The sequence below is a fragment of the Trachemys scripta genome, chromosome 7 (assembly GCF_013100865.1).
Source record: "Trachemys scripta elegans isolate TJP31775 chromosome 7, CAS_Tse_1.0, whole genome shotgun sequence".
NCBI classification, from domain to species: domain Eukaryota; kingdom Metazoa; phylum Chordata; order Testudines; family Emydidae; genus Trachemys; species Trachemys scripta.
This window is the reverse complement of record NC_048304.1, coordinates 74,172,711-74,191,194: the sequence shown is the minus strand read 5'-3', so window position 1 is coordinate 74,191,194 and position 18,484 is coordinate 74,172,711. Positions and strand designations below refer to the sequence as shown.

Sequence of the window (18,484 nt, the reverse complement as noted above, 5' to 3'; positions counted from 1 at the left end):
GCAACTACTATTTCATACACTCGTAAGGTAAACTAACAATCTTATTTTCTCAAATCCATTATAGAGTATAGTTGCAGTGGAAGTAATAATTGATCATCAACATTTATTTCCAACTATGTTGTCATTTGGGGCAAAGCCTTTTCTCTTTCCCAAACTATAAATAGTTACAAAAATGTGCATATATATGAAGTTTCCTTTTTCAAAACCTTTCTAAATTCAAGTGAGGTTAGCACTACCTATGTCATGAAATGGACACAATGCCATATGGTAGGTCCATTTTTCTATTTTGAAGTAACTGTTTCCCCATTTTCTTTAGGATGGGCTTGAATTCTGTGTTGCTCTTGTTGAGACTTGGGGGCAAAATCTATTTCTAATCATTTGAACAAAATTAAAAATGTTAGTGAAACACAGATGTTAAATGCAACAGCAGTGAGGAAGTATGCAGTGGGATTATTTTATGTAAAGCATAAATATTCATCTCCAGTTACAGAATATTACACAATTATTGACAAAGACATAAAATTAGCCATTCAGAATGTCTTAGTTCCTATATCTAAAATACATTTAAAAGACATTATATGAATACCTAAATTTCTTTTCAACATATTGAAAGTGGAGGTTTACTGGGTCAAATATATTTCTGGAAAAAAGTAATTTAAATGTTTTGTGTTTTTTTGCTGCAATCGTATATTGCAAGAACTTTTTTGAAACTGGTGTTTTAGTTCATCTAAAAATAAAGTAGTGATGGCAATGGTTAAAGACAACATAGTAGAAGAGGTTATTGCACATGCGTACCATGCATTAGTCAAAACAATGAGCTCAAACTTACTCCCTCAACAACTTTTCTGTCACACAGAAATTGCCTGTGTTTGGCTACCCTCAGTTTCATGACTACAAAGGAATGAGATCTTATTTAATTTTAAAATGTACTTATTAGCATTTCCATGCCATTCATGACCACTATTTGATTGCTTGTGGGAAGACAGCAAATTCAACATTGTTCTCGCATGTATTTTGTCAAGTCAACCTACAATAGAGGTCAAAGAAACAGCTGGTTGGACAAGATTTATTAACTACACAAAGGATCAAATGGATGTTTCCAAAATCAGTTTCTGTAACAATCCCTCCTCATAGCATTCTCCACTAATGTCTTGGGGAAAAAAATAATTGCAGCTACAAGTCTTAGAAATGGTTTTCCACTGAAGCTGAACCCAACTTGTGCGGTTTGGGGGAATAGGAAAAACTCATATAGCTTCAGTTTCATCTCACTGGTTAGGGTAGCTGAATTCTTTCAAGAAGATCTTTCATTACTAGTTAATGCTGTGCCACTCTACAACTTACAGCACTGCTTAACAACACTAGCATAGCATGCACACACTGTAGACAACTACAAAGGAAAAAAGGAGAGTATCTACATTCAAGCTATTTTACACTGACGAGTTTAAGTTTGGAGATAAATATCTGGATTATTCTTTATTTTTACTAGAATGAAATTGGGAAGAAAAATAGAATATTAGTGTTAACTTTTCTAAGTACTACTTTTAAACTAAATGTAATGAATAAAGGTAGTATGATACTTAAAATGGATAAAGATTTGAAATCATAAACCTAAACTCAGCCCCAAAGTTTTTAAGCCTTTGAATTTTAAACAAGCTTTATCAAGCCTCAAAAAAAAGTGTGTGGGGAAGGATTGGGGGGGGGGGGGAGAGAGAGAGAGAGAGAGAGAGAGAGAGAAATCAAGAGTTTCTGCTACCTTTGATTGCACGCAAGAGAACACATGCACTCTCTTGAATTTCCCATGTTATGTTTCTGTGTAGACTTCTAAAGTCGGGCCAATATTTCCAGAAAAATGCTAAACAAATGCAATCAATCTATACTAAAAACCTAATAAATACATTTCTATATTTCTACCATCTCCATTCATTTATGTACATCAATCCCAATGTGACTTGAAACTAACTAATTACATAGGATACATGAAATTTGAATACCTGGTGGTGTTGGGAGTCATCCAGTGTTTTGAAGACCATGGCTACCATTCCATGTGCTCTCAGGTGCATTCGGAAACTGGGCATGGCGCACTTTGTCGCCAAGCTAATAACACTGGAAAAAACAGGCAGGCATTAATGTGTTTGAAAGTCACTACATGTATTTTAAAAAAAAGGCTAGTTAAGCAAACAAGTCTTACGAACATTAACATGTGTACATCAGAAAATCCAACTGTTTGTGGGCTGATAAAAAGGCTTGTTATATATATTCTTGTAAGGTTTACCGCCAATCTCAAATGGTGAAGATATGCAGCATTCTATTTTAGGGTTGCTTACTCATATTGGGCTAAGTCTGGTTTCTTCTTTTAATGTTAGCTACAATAGGGTTGCAAATGGGTAACATCAAGTGTTTTAGGAACAATTTTTAGTTGAAAGAAAAACCTTCACTAGTAAGACACCAACTTGGTGAAGAAGATCAAGAAAAGTGTATTATGAACTGACACCCTGGTTAAAGTTAAAAGTTATATGCCTAACTATTTGTAATCCCTCCTCTCCATGCAATATTGTGAAATACCAGTTTATCCTGAAGTTTCACATAGCTAATCTATGGCCAGGAGGAAGATTGGATTTCGGTGGGGAAAGTTTGGAATAACCCAAGAAATCACTTTTAAACCAGAGGAAAAAACGCTCTGCCCCCCAAACCATCAGGTACGCACACCTCTCTTACTTCAGATCCTCCCCTCTCGCGTCAATATTCAAAATGCCTGCTTAGAATGGGTAGTCATGGATTTGGGGATGTTTTTGTTCCTTCTCTTCCCTCACATACAATTTTTTTTTTTTTTTTTTTTAAAGTGTGCTTTTCATAGCTCTAGTTACGACTGTCTGAATTTTCAGGTGTACCCAGCACAGCCTACCATATAGGTTTTACAAAAGTGTTCCTTTAAAATTTGTGAAGTTTCTTAGTACTATACTCAATTTTGTTTTAAGGAGACTATATTTCCTTACCTTTATAATTAAAAATTAAAAGCTTAAATGTCTCCAAAAGGTGCAAGGGAAATAAAAAAGTCCTCTATGAAACCAAAGCAACCTTTAAAAATCATATGAGAACGTCATGTTTAGATCTTTTACAGTCTCCAATCACAGCAACAGCATTCAAAGAGGTTCAGCTTGACAACAAGGCTTCTAATTCTCCTAAGTCTACTGCTATCCTTACCCCTATATATCATTTTCTTTGGAAAACACACACCTTGCAATTCGTTGACTGAACTTTCCTCCAATGAGTACAAGTGAAACCCTATATAACTTCAGAAGTAAACAACAAGATTTAAAAGAAATTTTGAAAGTTTACAGAGACTCAGTGTATTGAATGTGAATTAGGGGTGTAAATACAGTTTAAAAGTTAACCATTTAAATGATTTAAAAGTATTTAAATGGTTATCTGATTAAGCGGCTAAGGCTGGGCCCGCTCCGGCTGGCGCAGGGCTGCTGGGGTCAGCTGGCCGGCCAAGGAGTTAACAGTTAAGGCGGGTTAACCGGTAAGACTAATGCTTACTGGTTAACTGGTTAACATTTTGCATCCCTAGTGTGAATAACTTAATTCTAAAATTCTTAGTTATATTGTTTATTTACATAATTGCATATATAAATAACTCAAACAGGAGGACTGAGATTTCTGCAAGTTATGTTAAATCAATCAACATTACTGCAATTTGTTGAGTTACCCGGAGGAAACTCTTGATTTAATAACTGCTTTTTAAAGTTCTATAGCTGTTTTTGATACATCTCAGGATGCCAGATAAAATTTCACTGTCATCTAAATCTACAGTTCACGGTTTTCTTCTACAATAATTGCAGTTTTGCCACAGCTGTACACAAAGAATTATACCAGTATGGAAGATAAAAGGGATTTTTATATCGCTATAGAATCATTCTCCTTGGTATTTTTAGGTTCACAAACTGTAGAAAACAAACAGTGATCATGAATAAATATTTTCAACATGAGATTTTATACGTCTAATTCCATTTCTGTTAAGAACAGGATTTAATTGTACAATGCAAGATGCAAATGTAGAGATGAGCAAAATTTAACAAAAGACTGACTATAATCTAATGTTCATGTTTTTCATCATTAGAATTCTAAGAAGGATTGCTAGTTAACCCCAGGCCTGCAAAAGCTGCAGTGAGCACCAATGTGGGCTTGGCATTCGCAATAGGAAATAAAGAACAGACTGTTGGCAGAATGAAGGAAACCTCAGCATGATATTATATTATCACTGTCAGTAAGTGTCTGGGGATTCTTTCCACATATATATTATTTATTTAAAAACTGAATTTTCTATTAAAGAACAGTGGATAGATGCTTCCTCGCTTATAATCATATCCAAACAAAGAAAAGTTAGTGTAATCTTTGTCTTTAAGCAGTACAATAGTAAATTTGGGGATGTAATTTTACTGCACAAAACCCTCTTTTATCCTTCCCCACATTATACATTCACACTTATGATATTCTGTAAATGTCATCTCCAATATTTTCAGATGTATTTTTTTTTTTGTTCCAGACCGCAGAAACTCCAGGTAACTAACAACATTTTAAAGTCAGATCACATATTTAATAGAAATATATTTAACTCACTTTTTTCCTTTGAATACAGTAAATATATACAAGATACTTTATGTTAATATCTCTCACCTAAGGCAACGTGTGTTTAGAGGCTGATTGCTCTTCAGTCCGCTTAGCAAGTACTCAATATCATCTGTGAACTCTTGATTTTCACCAAATTCCACTACATCATTGAAGTGCTTTACATGCTGAACAACAGTGTATAACTGGAAGATACAAATATATTTTGAACACAATAAATTGCTGTTGGGATAGATTATAAAATTAACACATTTAATGTTATCTTTAAACGAAACCTAATCAGACATAAAACCATTAACTTGAACGGTGAAAGCTAAAGCCTCACTTTGACACTATTCCTTCAGTATATATTAGAAATACCAATAATTACCTTAAAAATGTCTTAAAAATACTTACTTCTTTGTCTTCTTTCCTACATTTCAATGCAGTTACTATCTCTTGATAGGGCTGAGTAGGTATTGTCACAGTTTTTATCACTTTGGGAGGTGGTGCAGGAGCCTTAAAAACTCCATCATCTTTATGAACTGCCTCCTTTGAAGATAGCCTTACCTATCAATAAGAAAGTGCTTAAATGGGCAGATGTTTTGAATGCGCAAACATATACGAAATACATACGGAAACAGAGCAGAGTGTGCATTTTTCAAATTCAAATCTTGGGTTTTCTAAGACAGAGGTGTACCTGCACCATTCATCAAATTTGGAATATACCAGACCATTTAAATGGTGCTTTAAATATAAAAAAAAACCCTTTATTTAAGAAAAAGAGACAGGGTCTGGTGGGACTTCAAAATTAAAAGAGCAGATGGAATCTTTTGCACTGATTAACTTTAACTAATCACCAGGGGAGGTAAAATTACCAAGTTTGGTCTTTTTAAAAAAAAAAAAAAAAAAAAAAGTTTAAATTCTTTGTTGCCTCTTACTACTACACTGACCATCTTACTTCCTGGAGACTCCAAGCATTACTGAGCTTCTTGCTATATCCAGTCATTAGCACACTTTCCAGTAGCCTGATATGGGTATGACACTGAATTTTTATCTTTGTCCCAACACAAGTGGGATGGAAATTATATTAACTACAATTCTCACCACTGGTTACTAGAGGCTGCTGTTCTAGTTGTGGCTGCAGCTAGCAGGAGATCTGTCTCCTGCCATTGACCACTGAAAATGCTTCCTGTATGCAGGTAGCAGGCTTCCCAGCTTCTTCCCTAGCATAAGAGAACATGTATAGAGGAAGTGTTGTGGGGCACTGTGGAAACCTCAATAGATTTAGGATGCTTCCGCAAATTAATGGTATTCTTCCTGCACTGGTTTTATATGTCTCACATTTATATTTTATGCATGGCCCCTATGAAGTCTATCCTTTGAACATGAACTAATGTGGACTGTTTGTGGTTGACCAGTAGAGTCCCAAGGAGTGGCACGTGGCTTATAGTACAGTGATGTTGCGTTGGACCTGAGGCTTGGAGTTGCCTTTGACCAACCAGTCGTCGAGGTACAGGTAAATCTGGATACCCTGACGCCGGAGGTAGGCTGCGACTACTGCCATGCACTTGGTAAACACCTTTGGTGCTGTAGCCAGGCCAAACGGAAGGACCACAATCTAGTAGTGGGCCGAACCAACCGTAAAACGGAGAAAGCGTCTGTGTCCTGGGAAGATCACTATGTGAATGTATGCATCTTTCAGGTTGAGGGCGGCATACCAGTCTCCTGGATCCAGGGAGAGGATAATGGCGGCCAGGGAGACCATGCGAAACTTTAGCTTCTTTAGGTATCTGTTGAAGTATCGCAGGTCCAGGATGGGACACAGCCCACCCTTGGCCTTTAGGATCAGAAAATACTGGGAATAGAAACCCTTGTTCTGGTAAGGAGGCAGGACCTCCTCAACTGCCTCCAGCTGTAAGAGCCCCTGAACCACCTGCTCAAGAAGACTCTCATGAGAAGGGTGCCTGAAGATGGAAGGGGGGGAGGGGTTGTGGAAATAAATTGGAAGGTGTAGTTGTGTGCCACAGTACTGAGGACCAGCGGTCCTAAGTCATCACTGACCACGCCGGGAGGCAAAAGGAAAGGTGGTTGCCAACAATTGGGAAAAATCGGATCCAGGGAATAGACGGGCGTACCGTTGAAACGACTTTTTAGCTCCTTGCTTGGAGCGGGGGTCCAGCCTGTTAAGAGGGTGGGGCCGGTGGCTCATGCACAGTCTATAGCCCTGGGGCTTTTTGTGTGTGGGGTCCTGCCAGGGCTGGCTCCCTTGCCCCTGGGGTAGTTGCGATTTGAACCGCTTACATGCCGGGACCGGAACGTAGAACCCCAAGGTTTTTAGGGTGGTTCGGGAGTCCTTCAGCCCATGTAATTTGTTGTCCGCCTGCTCTGCAAACAGGGCCTTGACATCGAAGGGAAAGTGCTGAATCAATTGCTGAGCCCCGGAAGGCAACCCAGAGAGGAGCAGCCAGGCCGCTCGCTGCATGTAGATGGTGGATGCCATGGTGCAGGTGGCGGAGTCTGCCACGTCAGACACTGCTTGAAGGGCTGCCCTGGCAGCAGCCGTGCCCTCATCGAAGATCGCCCAGAATTGTTTACAGGAACCTTCCGGGAGGGTATTCTCGCACTTGGTCGCGGTTTGCCACATATTAAAGTCACAGCAGCCAAGGAGGGCCTGGTGGTTGGCCAGCCTCAACCATAAGCCAGACAAGGAATAAAATTTTCCGTCCGAACAAGTCCAGTCTCCTAGAGTCTTTATTTTTGGGGGTAGCTCCGGGGAGCCCCTGGCATTCCCTGTGGTTAACTGCCTCAACCACCACGGAATTTTGGCCAGGATGGGAGTAAAGGTATTCGTGCCCCTTAGTCGGGACAAAGTACTTACCTTCTACCCGTTTGGAGATAGGGAGCAGACAGGAGGGGATTTGCCACAAGGCATTGGATATCTACAATACCCCTTCATGAAGGGGAAGGGCCACCCTAGCAGGGCCTGTGAAGGAGAGGACGTCGAACATGAGTATGCTTGCTCCTCCAACTCCTCCACCTGCAGGCCAAGGTTGGACGTGACCCTCTTCAACAGCTCCTGGTGTGCCTCAGTGTCATCCTGAGGAACCAGGTGAGGGAGTTCCGTGATGACCTCATCCAGTGATGAGGAGGCGGCGGCTGGTACCGCGGGTTCCACGGCACCCATTGGTGGTCCAGCAGACTGTTTCCCTTGGTCCACATAGACTTTTGGGGTATTATCCCCTGGGGCCTCAAGCACCGGAGGGAGTTGGGTCGTCGAGGCCACAGGCCTGTCCGCGGCTCCCAACACCGAGCGGGCAGGCTGGGAGGGCTGAACCCCTGTGTTTTCCAAGGGTACCACAGGGCCAGCCACTGGGCCTGAGCCATAGGGCAGGCTTCGGTACCGACAATGGAGGCGGGCACCAAGGATCTCGGAGGCTGCCCCGCCAATACGGAGCCTTGCTCCATACTGGAGCCATATCTGTAGCGACTGCTACCCGATGACCGGATCCACTGAAGCAGCAACTCTGTGTCTGGCGATAATCGCAGTCACGTCTAGAGGAGGACCAGTCTGAGCGGAACATGCGCCTCCATGGGGACCTCGGTGACCAGCGGCGCTCGGCGGAACCACAACGGAAGACCAACGATCCACGCCTTGCACTTTGAGACTGGTACCGGGACGAGGAGTGGGACCTGGAGGTATCGCGGGCTGGGCAGGATCTCCCCGAATACGGAGACATCTGTCTCGGGGATCGTTGGCGGGGCCCACGGCTATGGTCCTCCAATCATTCACAGAATCTGTAATGGCGTTCCGGTGACGCAATGGCCGGTCCCGACGTTCCTACCGAGGAACGCGCGCCTCTGTGGGTCTGCGCCAGGTAACCGGCGAGGTCTGCCTCAAATCCCACTGCCAGTGCCCAAGGTCCCGTGACCAAAGAGGACTCCGACACGTCTGCCTCCCTAACTCCGAGACATGACTGTTTCGAGTGGGTGAGTGGTGGCGTGATGTCCTCCACAATGGGGAACGGTACTGTTGGGGCGAGGGTGGATGGAAAGGTCCCAAGGTGGGCTTAGGTCTGGGCACCGCTGGGGCCAATGTGGGCAGCACCAGGAGCGTCAGGATCTCCTGCACAGCCTGGAGTGCTTCAGTTGTCAACAGCACCTGAAGCTGACGAAGGCCAGCCTATATGTCCGGACTTCCAGGCAAGGAATAGGGTGGGCTGCATCTCACGACATGAGCTGAGGTCCGACTTCCTGATGGGGGAGATGGGCTGCCTGCCGCGTCTCTGAGCTCATCCCAAGCCCTGTCTTTCCCACTGCGTGGAGTAGGAGACCGTCCCCTGCGCCGGCCTTCTTCAGCTTCTTGGCCGGGGCTGTGGATTGGTGCCAGCTCGTTGATGGCGCCGGAGAGGCACTACGCACCGATGCCGCAGTGCTAGGTGCTGATTCGGACCTTTGCTCCGGGGCCACAGTGAGCACCAGCTCCATCAGAGGCGCTTTGAGTCTGATCTCACACTCTCTCTTAGTCCTGGGTTTAAAGGACTTGCAGATTCGACACTTAGCACTTATGTGCACTTCACCAAGGCACCTGAGACAGCTACTATGTGGATTGCTCACGGGCCTGGGCTTTTTGCAGCGATTGCAGAGCTTAAAGCCTGGGGACTGGGGCATGCCCCATCCCCCGACTAATTGTCCAACAGGACTAACAAAACTCATAACTACTGCTAAAGGGCTAACTAACTCAACTACGAACCATGTATACTAACTTTACAAGAACTCTAGTTTGTATGAACAAAGCCTAAGCAATGCTAATAAGAGCAGCAAATGTTCTGTGCACCATGCCTGGCGGCAAGAAGGAACTGAGGATGGGGGGAGCCGGCAGCACCCCTTATACCACGCCATACTGGTGCCACTCCAGAGGGCGCCAGAGCCGCTCCTCTATGGATACTGCTGAGGGAAAAACTTCCGGCACTGGTGCATGTGGTGAGCGCACACACCTAATGTGGAATGGACATGAGCAAGCACTTGAACAAGAACTTATGATTGTTTTCACTATAAATATATCTCAGGGCTGTGATATTAAGTGCTGATCCTGAGTTGGACCAAGTAAGCAGGTATGTACATTGCCTCCTTCGGGACAGCAGGCCTGAAATTACTGTGTGTGTAGTGGATATGGGGCTGATCGCTACCGAAGGAATGCTTCAAAATGCTCTGGGGCTGGCAAGGCTTCAAAATGCTACTATTAACTGGCAAGGCAAAGTAAGGGCTGACACAGCTATGAAAATATCGTTTGGGTGGCTAACAGACTGGAAGTGTCAGGCAGTGGATACCCAGTTAAGCACAAGCAAGTCTCTCTCTTCTTTGAGGCAAGAGGGTAGCAAGGTGACTTGCAATCCTGGGTATCCCAAAGACTATCACACTGAGGTAGCTGGGGGATGGGTGGAAAGGCATGCATACTTTAGATGGTCTGTTCATGATAATAAAAGGGGACCCTGGATTCCCAGTCTAACGCCACTCTGGAGCACTATAAATACAATTTCTTATTCATCTGTAAGGCAAACAGATCCCAGAACGGCATTTCCCACTGGGCAAAGTCATTCAGGATGGAATTGAGTATCTCCTACTCATGGTCTGTGGAAAACTCCCTGCTGAGATTTCCGTGCACCAGGTAGGTCTGCTGCTGAGAGCGTGATGCAGATGCTGATGCACCAGTTCCATAATCTGACTGCCTCCATAGAGAGGAATGAGATTTTGCTCCACCTTGTTTGCTCCACTTTGTTGTGTATACATCAGGATATAACAAAACCCTGTAAGTGGGAAGGAACCTACTGCACACAGACTGCTCTCAACCTTCAGGAGGTCAATATGCATGTTGGCCTCCCAAGGAGACCATGTGATTTGGGCAGTATGACTGTCCATGTAGGCTCCCCATCCTCTGAGGATGCACCTGTGATTATGGTTGCGTCCCATGCAGGTGGAAGGAAACACGCACCTGATCCTTTTTTGTCCACCATCGTCACCTTGGTATTTATATTCTCTGTCTGGTGAATAAAGAGATCAGAGACAGGCCTGCAGGCAACAGAGATAAATCCTGGCTAATGGCGTTACATAGGTATACGCAGCCATGTCTGTCTTTCCCTACTAGGAAAGACGAACCTTGACGACAGTACATGGTCTGATGGTTAGCTATCTTATCAGGCTGTGTTTGGCCTGGAATCTGTTGACAGGAAGGTAGACCTCTGCTGGCATTGAGTTCAGGGAACTCCTATAAAGTCTATGGCTTTTGTGGGAATCAAAGTGAGCTTTTCATTGTTCATACACCCCAAGGATGCCAGAAAATGAAGCAAGAATAGTATCGTTGACTGGACCTCCTGGCTAGATATGCTCATCAAGAACCAATAGTCCAGATATGAAAAAACGGCATAGCCATTCAGAGAAGAATTTTGTGAAGACTCTAGTGCTGCTGCCAATCTGAATAGGAACACTCTGAACTGGTAGTGCTCCTGTCCTACCCAGAATCTGAGGAACCTCATTGAGAGCATGAGGGAAGCAACTTCAACTGACACAAATCTCTAGTCTCAGGCACTTGCGAACCCATGTGCAGAATATACGTAAAGACAAACACTTTTAGAAACTGTTGTTTCTCTACCACTCTAAGGAATCAAATAGCAGCATTCCAAGTAGCTACCAAAATTAAGGAGACAGTCTCATCCAGTCTCAGAATCACCTATGAACTTTTGGACCACAGGGGAATCCCACAGCTGTTCTTAAACCTTGGTCATATAAACTATAAAAATAAAGCCAATAACTTTGTTGCTAAAAATACCTTTGAGAGCACACTTTCTTATCCAGTGACTCAATGTATTCACAGACCTCTTGGGCAATGGAAGACATGTTTGTTTTCTTGTCACAATCAGGGCCGGCTCCAGGCACCAGCCGAGCAAGCTGGTGCTTGGGGTGGCAGCTTGTAGGAGGTGGCATTCTGCCCAATCCTAGGGTGGCATGGCCGCTTTTGTTGTTGTTCTTCCGCTCCGGCCGCCCTGTAGGCGGCAGCGGCGTGGAGGAGAGGAGCGCCCTGCAGCAAGCCCGACAGGGCAGCCCGCGTCCTTCCCTCCCAGCCGACCGGAGTGGTGTGGAGCCCTCCTGGCAGGGGGCACGGTGGGAGGGGCCGCGTGGCAGCACCCCGCTGAAGCTGTGGCCGCCCCTCTTCTCTCTCTCCCCCCGCTAGCTGGGCGGCACATCTGCAGGGCAGGGAGTCCCCCTGCACCCTGGCTCCGGCCACGCCGCAGATTTTTTGTTTTGTTTTGCTGGGGCGGCCAGAAAGCCAGAGCCGGCCCTGGTCACAATAACAATTCCTTTAGAGGACTGAGGCTAATCAGACCTCTACCATATTGCTGAAGTAATATTCTGATGGCCAGAATCCCAAATATTAAGTGAAAAATTGATGAAAATGAAAAGCCTATTCTATACACTATGAGGCCTCTATCCCTAATCTAGAGAGAATAGATTAAAACTTTTAATTACCTAGCAGTTTATTTAAAAAAAATATAGAAAGATTTGGAGGCCTCCAAGATTTTGTATCTAAGAAGAGCTATGAGCAAAGAAATCAGTTTTTGCTGTTACGTGAGTAGCTGACTTGAAGGCTGACCTTGTTAATTTATGCAGTGCTATCATGGCGCTTCATAAAATAAAAAATGACTCAAACGTTTAGCGTATTTAGTGATGAATAACAAGCTTCAATTTAGATTTATGAGTGTTGTGCCTCACTATAGTTTTTGTTGAAGGGATCATGGCCCTGAGACCTTCCGCCCCCCCCCCCCCCCCCAAATAATGCTACTAACTAAGAATTATTTTTAAAAAGTGACTTAAAATTCTCAGGCAATATAGTTAACATTTTAGGGAGGCTCCATTATAAAAGGCAATGGGGACTGTGAAGTAATCAAGAAGGATCCGAATCCAATAGGCTAAAGTTGTCAACCTCAAAACAGAAGGGTGGAAGAAGTCAGGCTCATGTGGAAAATAACTGAAGAATTAGGACAACGGATCCTGAGGGTGTAGCAGTATTAATTATTTACACTTTGATTACTTCATTTGCCTGAATATAAAACAAAAGCAGAGTCACTAAAATAGAATGATCTTCACTTAATAAGTGACAGCTTCTAGACACATATATAGGCCAAAAGTATTGGATTCTGTTTAAATATAACTGTTGACCAACACTGAAATTGGTGAGTCTGGCCAACCAGCAACCAACCCCTTTTCTCTCTCAATGACAATCCACTGATACATTCCTACTTGGAACAGACTGTATTCAGAATTATTTTTCAGTAAGCATGGTTCATGGCACTTAGCCTTCTCCTCTCACCAACAATTTTTGTGGACATTTTTGTTATGTTTGATTTGTTCAGCCTATATATCCTAGATATCTGAGCAAAAAAATTGTTTCTTAAAACCGTCTTATACAACTCTAGTTAGAACAATTCACACATGTAATTTAAAATACTTTATTTTCATATTAAAAAAGGACAATGAAATCAAGTTTTTAACTCTAGTAATGTTTGTTCCTTTAAAATTTACTAGAGGATTCCCCCTCCAATTCAATTTCTTTTGGCTCTTACACCCAATGGCTAACATGACCATTTGGACTTCATTCTGAGTTACTATTACCCTTGCTAGCCTGTCTTCATCATTTCCAAATATTGGTCAGCGTTTATTAATTCTCCCTAAAGTTTTGAAGAAGAAAAACAAACAATCACAACAGCCTACTCACTGGGATGGTTGGAGTTTTCAATACTGGTTGTGCCGGTAGAGCCTCTGACTCTGGCTGGTTCCAGTGCCTAGCATTATACACAGCTTTTGTTGGAGACTGAAAAATAAAATAATTGCTTGTTATATCTTAATAGAAATGTAGCACTATCAGTGAATATTTTACCAACAAAAAGAAATATCATTTCTTAACATTTTATACCTGTTAATATCGTTTAGTTTTTTTAAAAAATTGTTTCAAAATTAACTTACCTCTTTTCCTCATGTTCTCATTGCAACATCACAGGAATTTTACTTTAAATTAAGTTCCTTTTCAATACAAAATTACTTGACATGGCTTTAACCTGATTTGACCCCAACCATTCTAATTTTAAGAATGATAGGTAACATTCATTTCATGTTTTCAGGTGTAAAATCATGAATTTATGAAGAACATAACATACATATTTCAAAGTGAATATCCTGATGATGTCTACATTAAAGCTTCTTTTAATTAAAATAAATTTCCTACTGACTTATATTAGATAAACTTATCTGTTATACCATTCCAGCCGAAATATACACTGAAGATTTGATTAAAAATGTAAAGCCAACATACTTGGATTTTGTCATTTATCTTAAATTCATTTATTTCATTTGAGAATTTCTCTTATCCCATTGGTACAGCCACATGTTAAAATAGTTAGCAGAATTCTTTCTAACTGCTGCCCATACATGTGTCAGGACAAACCAAAAAAGATACATAAAAATGAAATTTTCCTCAGTAGTTTAATGAAAAAAGCTCAACACATGAAATAGCAGTTAAGGATAAATATACTAATATGATTTCTTTTACATATGCCTGGAAATCTGATTCATAAATGTAATTCAAGCAATAAACTACATATTCTATTTTTCCGTTAGATAAGCCCCCACTAATCATGTGAAGTAGCTTTTTCTACTAATTATTATAATTTTTCTAAAAATTAAAACAATTTTTAACATTTAAAAAGGATCAAGAAGGGAAGCCGTGCACAAGAAAAAAAAAAGTCTTGTGCCAAAAAGTAATGTAAACCTATGCCTAAAAACCCTATTCTTATTGGACTATGCATCCTCTCTTTGAAGGTGTAGTAAACATGACATTATGTACATTGGTAGGTTTCCTATCATCATAAATTTAAAAAGAGTTTTGGGGAGGTCAGGAACAATGTTAACTTCATGTCAGAAGTGGAATTTCTATTGTGTGTCATGTACACCAATTAGCTCTATACTGTTAAACATTTGTACAGCACCACAATTTTTCACTGCTCTTTAGAGAAGAGAAAGATGGCTCCTGCCCCACAGAACTTACAATATAAATGAAACACAAAATGAAGACAGGAAAAAAAAAAAAGGATTAAGAAAAAAGAGGAACAATAGCTGAAACTAGGGCTCCACTTATGTGATTAAAGGTATGTCTACACTGCAATTAGACACACACAGCTGACCCGTGCCAGCTGACTCAGGCTCACAGGACTTGCCCTGCAGGGTTATTTAATTGTGGTGTAGATGTTCCGACTCAAGCTGCAGCATGAGCTCTGGGACTCAAACATCTACACTGCAGTTAAACAGCCTGAGCAGAGTCAGCTGGCATGGGCTAGCCATGGGTGTCTAACTGCAGTGTAGACATACCCAAGATGGCCACATTAGTTGCCTCAGAAAAAAGGTTTGTTCCTCAGTGGGGATAAATTTAGTGAGAATGGAAAGGACAACATTTATTAATAGGAGACATGAAAAATGAAGGAGAGAGATATTCATCCTGTAAGATTCAGCTTTCAGAATCTTGGTCCCTTCTTGGCCCAGCTGCTGGTCAGGGGGGCACTGTCCAGGAATTTTCTTAGTGAGTCTATTTTCTCTGAAATCTGTCAATTTCAGGGTGCTGGATCGGCAGGTAGTGTTCGATGTACCGGGGATAGATTTATCGCGTCTTGTCTAGACACAATAAATCAATCCCCAAATCGACGCCTGTACTCCACCTGGGCAGGAGGAGTAAGCGGAGTCGAAGGGGGAGCCACTGTGGTCAACTCGCTGCCGTGAGGATGGCCAGGTAAGTCAAACTAAGATACTTCGACTTCAGCAACGTGAATAGCGTAGCTGAAGTTGCGTATCTTAGTTCGAACCTCTCCCCCCCCCCCCCCCCCCACTATTTTAGCCCAGGCCTCAGATATCTAAAACTTCATGCCCTCACCCCTCTAACTCTCAGAAGGGAGGAGCTTAGTCTTTTCCCTCCTGCAAAGCCTTTTTACTGCCTCATGGGGAATATACCCAAGCCTGTTTTGGGGGGTATGAATAATTCCAATGATCCACTGCCACTGCTTGCAGCCTTCATTAGGAGCAGATAAGCTTGAAATTTACATAACTCCTCCTGACGGTTTCAGTGGTGCACAAAGGTTCTGAATGAAGCAGTCAAACTGACGCTCCTTCCAACCTCATACTGTTACTTCTTGTTACTTATTACTAGAGATGTCTGCCTGCAGACTCTGACAACACTGCACCAGTTCATATTTGGAAAGCTACTTTTTCAACTAATGAGTTTTAAAAAAAATGAAATCCTATGCTGCAGATATTGACATACAGTTCCATTCTTTCCAATGAAAGCTTCCCATTAGACCAGGGGTGGGCAAACTTTTTGGCCCGAGGGCCATATCTGGGTGGGGAAATTGCTTGCAGGGCCATAAATGTAGGGCTGGGGCAGGGAGGGAGTGCGGCGTGCAGGAGGAGGTGTGGCAGGGCAAGGGGTTGGGACAGAGGAGAGGTGTGGGTTTTATGAGGGGGCTCAGGGAAGTGGGTTGAAGTGCAGGAGGGGGTGCACAGTGTGGGAGGGGGCTCAGGGCAGTGCTGCAGGGAGGGGTGCGGAGTGCAGGAGGGGGCTCAAGGCAAAGGTGCAAGAGGGGTGTGGCAGGGGGGCTCAAGGCAGGGAGTTGGTGCAGGGTGCAGGAGGGGTTTGGAGTCCGGCCCGGCTTGCAGGGAGTGGCTCCAGGGTGGCAGCGGCACGCACCAGAGCCAGGGCAGGTTCCCTGTCTGCCTGCCCTGGCAATCCCACGGGCCGGATCCAAAGCCCTGAGGGGCTGGATCCAGCCCCCGGGCCATAGTTTGCCTACCCCTGAATTAGACCCTGGTAAACTGAACTTTCAAATCCTGGAATTTAATATCTAGGAAAATGGAGCCCAATAACAAACACATACTGCTTTATACTGACCAAAACTAGTGTTTCTAAAGAACCAATAAAATTCATTCACAGTTTCGGGTCTAATTTTTAAGATCACAATCAAATATCAGTTTGTTAAAAGTAGCCCCATTTAAGTAAATAATTTTCTGTATACTAAAAAAATTGGACATTTTCTGGAGATTTAAGTTAAAGTGAAGTGGGTACTCCTAAAAAATAAGTGATTATTTGGCACTTGCCAGGAGATGTGGAAGATTTTCTTTCACCTCTAACTCAATCCTGACATGTAATCCCCTATATTTCCAATTCTGCATTTCTGAAATTTGGACTACTAATCAAGACATGAGGATGTCGTTAATTGATGTATAGTAGTCCTCAAGTAACCTCAATACGGCCAAACTGTCATTTGTGACTGAAGAAATGTGAGATATAGTTTCCTAGATTCAAATCTACCGACCTGCTTAAAAAAAAAAAAAAAAAAAAAAAAAAAAAAAACCACACACTTCAGTACAGAATGTATTTAGAGTCAGTTTTATCTTAGAATTGGAGAAGGAAAGTGCACGATTCTGCATAACTTTGCAAGAGTGATCTTAATTTACAGGACAACAGCACTGCACATAAACATGTTAAGAAACACTCTGATTACCCAGATGAAGTTTCTTGAAGTGTTTGTGTAAAACTCTGTTAATGCCTTTCCATTAATGAAACCTAGTGACAAAAGTTACAAATTGTAGAAAGGACTACTATAAAATGGCTACCCTAAAGCAAAAGAAAAGATTGATTGAAATGGTCTCCCATCAAGGAGTCTGAACTTGAACTGAAAGATGTATTGTTCAAATTTTCCCATCATGGACCACAGCTGCCTCCTAAACTACCTCCCACCTCAACTTCTAAATAATCCCATTTGTGATGACATACCTTACCTATGGTAACTCTAGTACTTCATTAAATCTGTGCATTTATCCAACTAATTTTTTCACCCCCAGATCCCTTCAGTTCCTGGTCCAGATTACTGTGTGCCATGTTAGCTCTACACAGTTCAGCAGAAGCAGTGATCCAAGTACATTCACTCCTGCATATTGCTTCAACTCTCCTGTCCAGAGCCCCATTTTCGAGTGAAATACTTTTTGTCAGCTGTTGATTCCAGTTCTGCTGGTGCTTTAGATCCTCTCTTAACCCTTATATAACTGAAGCAATCCTAGTGGAAGCTACCATGTTTTCTCCCCCTTAGCCACTGCTTCTACAGGAATATGGGCTCTTCCTTGTGACAGAGCAAGGATAACTGAAGAATCAGCTGTGAAGAAGTTATGACTGATCACCAAGTGACCAGTAAGTACCAGGCCAACTACCATTTTGGAGATTTGTTTTATGTTAGTCTATAGCAAAACTGGAGTTGAGAAACAGACCACTTAAATGCAAACAATGTTGCTAAGGCAAGCCTATTTTAAAAGGACTGATCAAGCAAAGAAAAACCTCACCTGCTCAAACAGTTCAAAATGCCAGATTTCTCAGAAAAGTCTTGTTACAACACTGACTTTTTTTGGGGGGGGGGGAGCGCAGTGGTAATTTGTGAATTTGTTCCAATTTCCCCCCAAAATAGAACACGCAATCTTTATAACAAATCCATATGGATTACAGGATCACAAAGTGATTAACCTATCATTTTTTCAATTTTCTTACACGAAGGATACTACAAAACCTATTGATATCTAAAATGAGTTAAAGTGACAGCATTGTAATATATTTCCTATCTCGCTGATTTCATCTGCATTACTGCCTGAATTTGTCTCATGTATAAAAACTAGATTGGGATTTTGGGGTGCTATAAAATAACCTCGACTGAGATTTATAAAGAAAGCTTAGTGTTGCGTAACAGGAACTTCACTGTTTCACTATCATTTTTGCAATGTCATACACACATTGTAA

The 18,484-nt window shown here is 42.3% G+C and overlaps 1 protein-coding gene across 1 annotated transcript in view; it reads right to left on the bottom strand.

The window, feature by feature from the left end:
* The window catches only part of WAPL (WAPL cohesin release factor), a 124,316-nt gene that overhangs the window by 24,136 nt on the left and 81,696 nt on the right, over nt 1-18,484 (bottom strand). Inside the window, exons 5-8 of the mRNA XM_034775533.1 lie at nt 13,379-13,474; nt 5,026-5,178; nt 4,678-4,814; nt 1,992-2,103 (exon numbers count right to left, since the gene is read on the bottom strand). Of these exons, the coding sequence (XP_034631424.1) occupies nt 1,992-2,103; nt 4,678-4,814; nt 5,026-5,178; nt 13,379-13,474 (498 nt within the window). The remainder of the gene's footprint in view (nt 1-1,991; nt 2,104-4,677; nt 4,815-5,025; nt 5,179-13,378; nt 13,475-18,484) is intronic.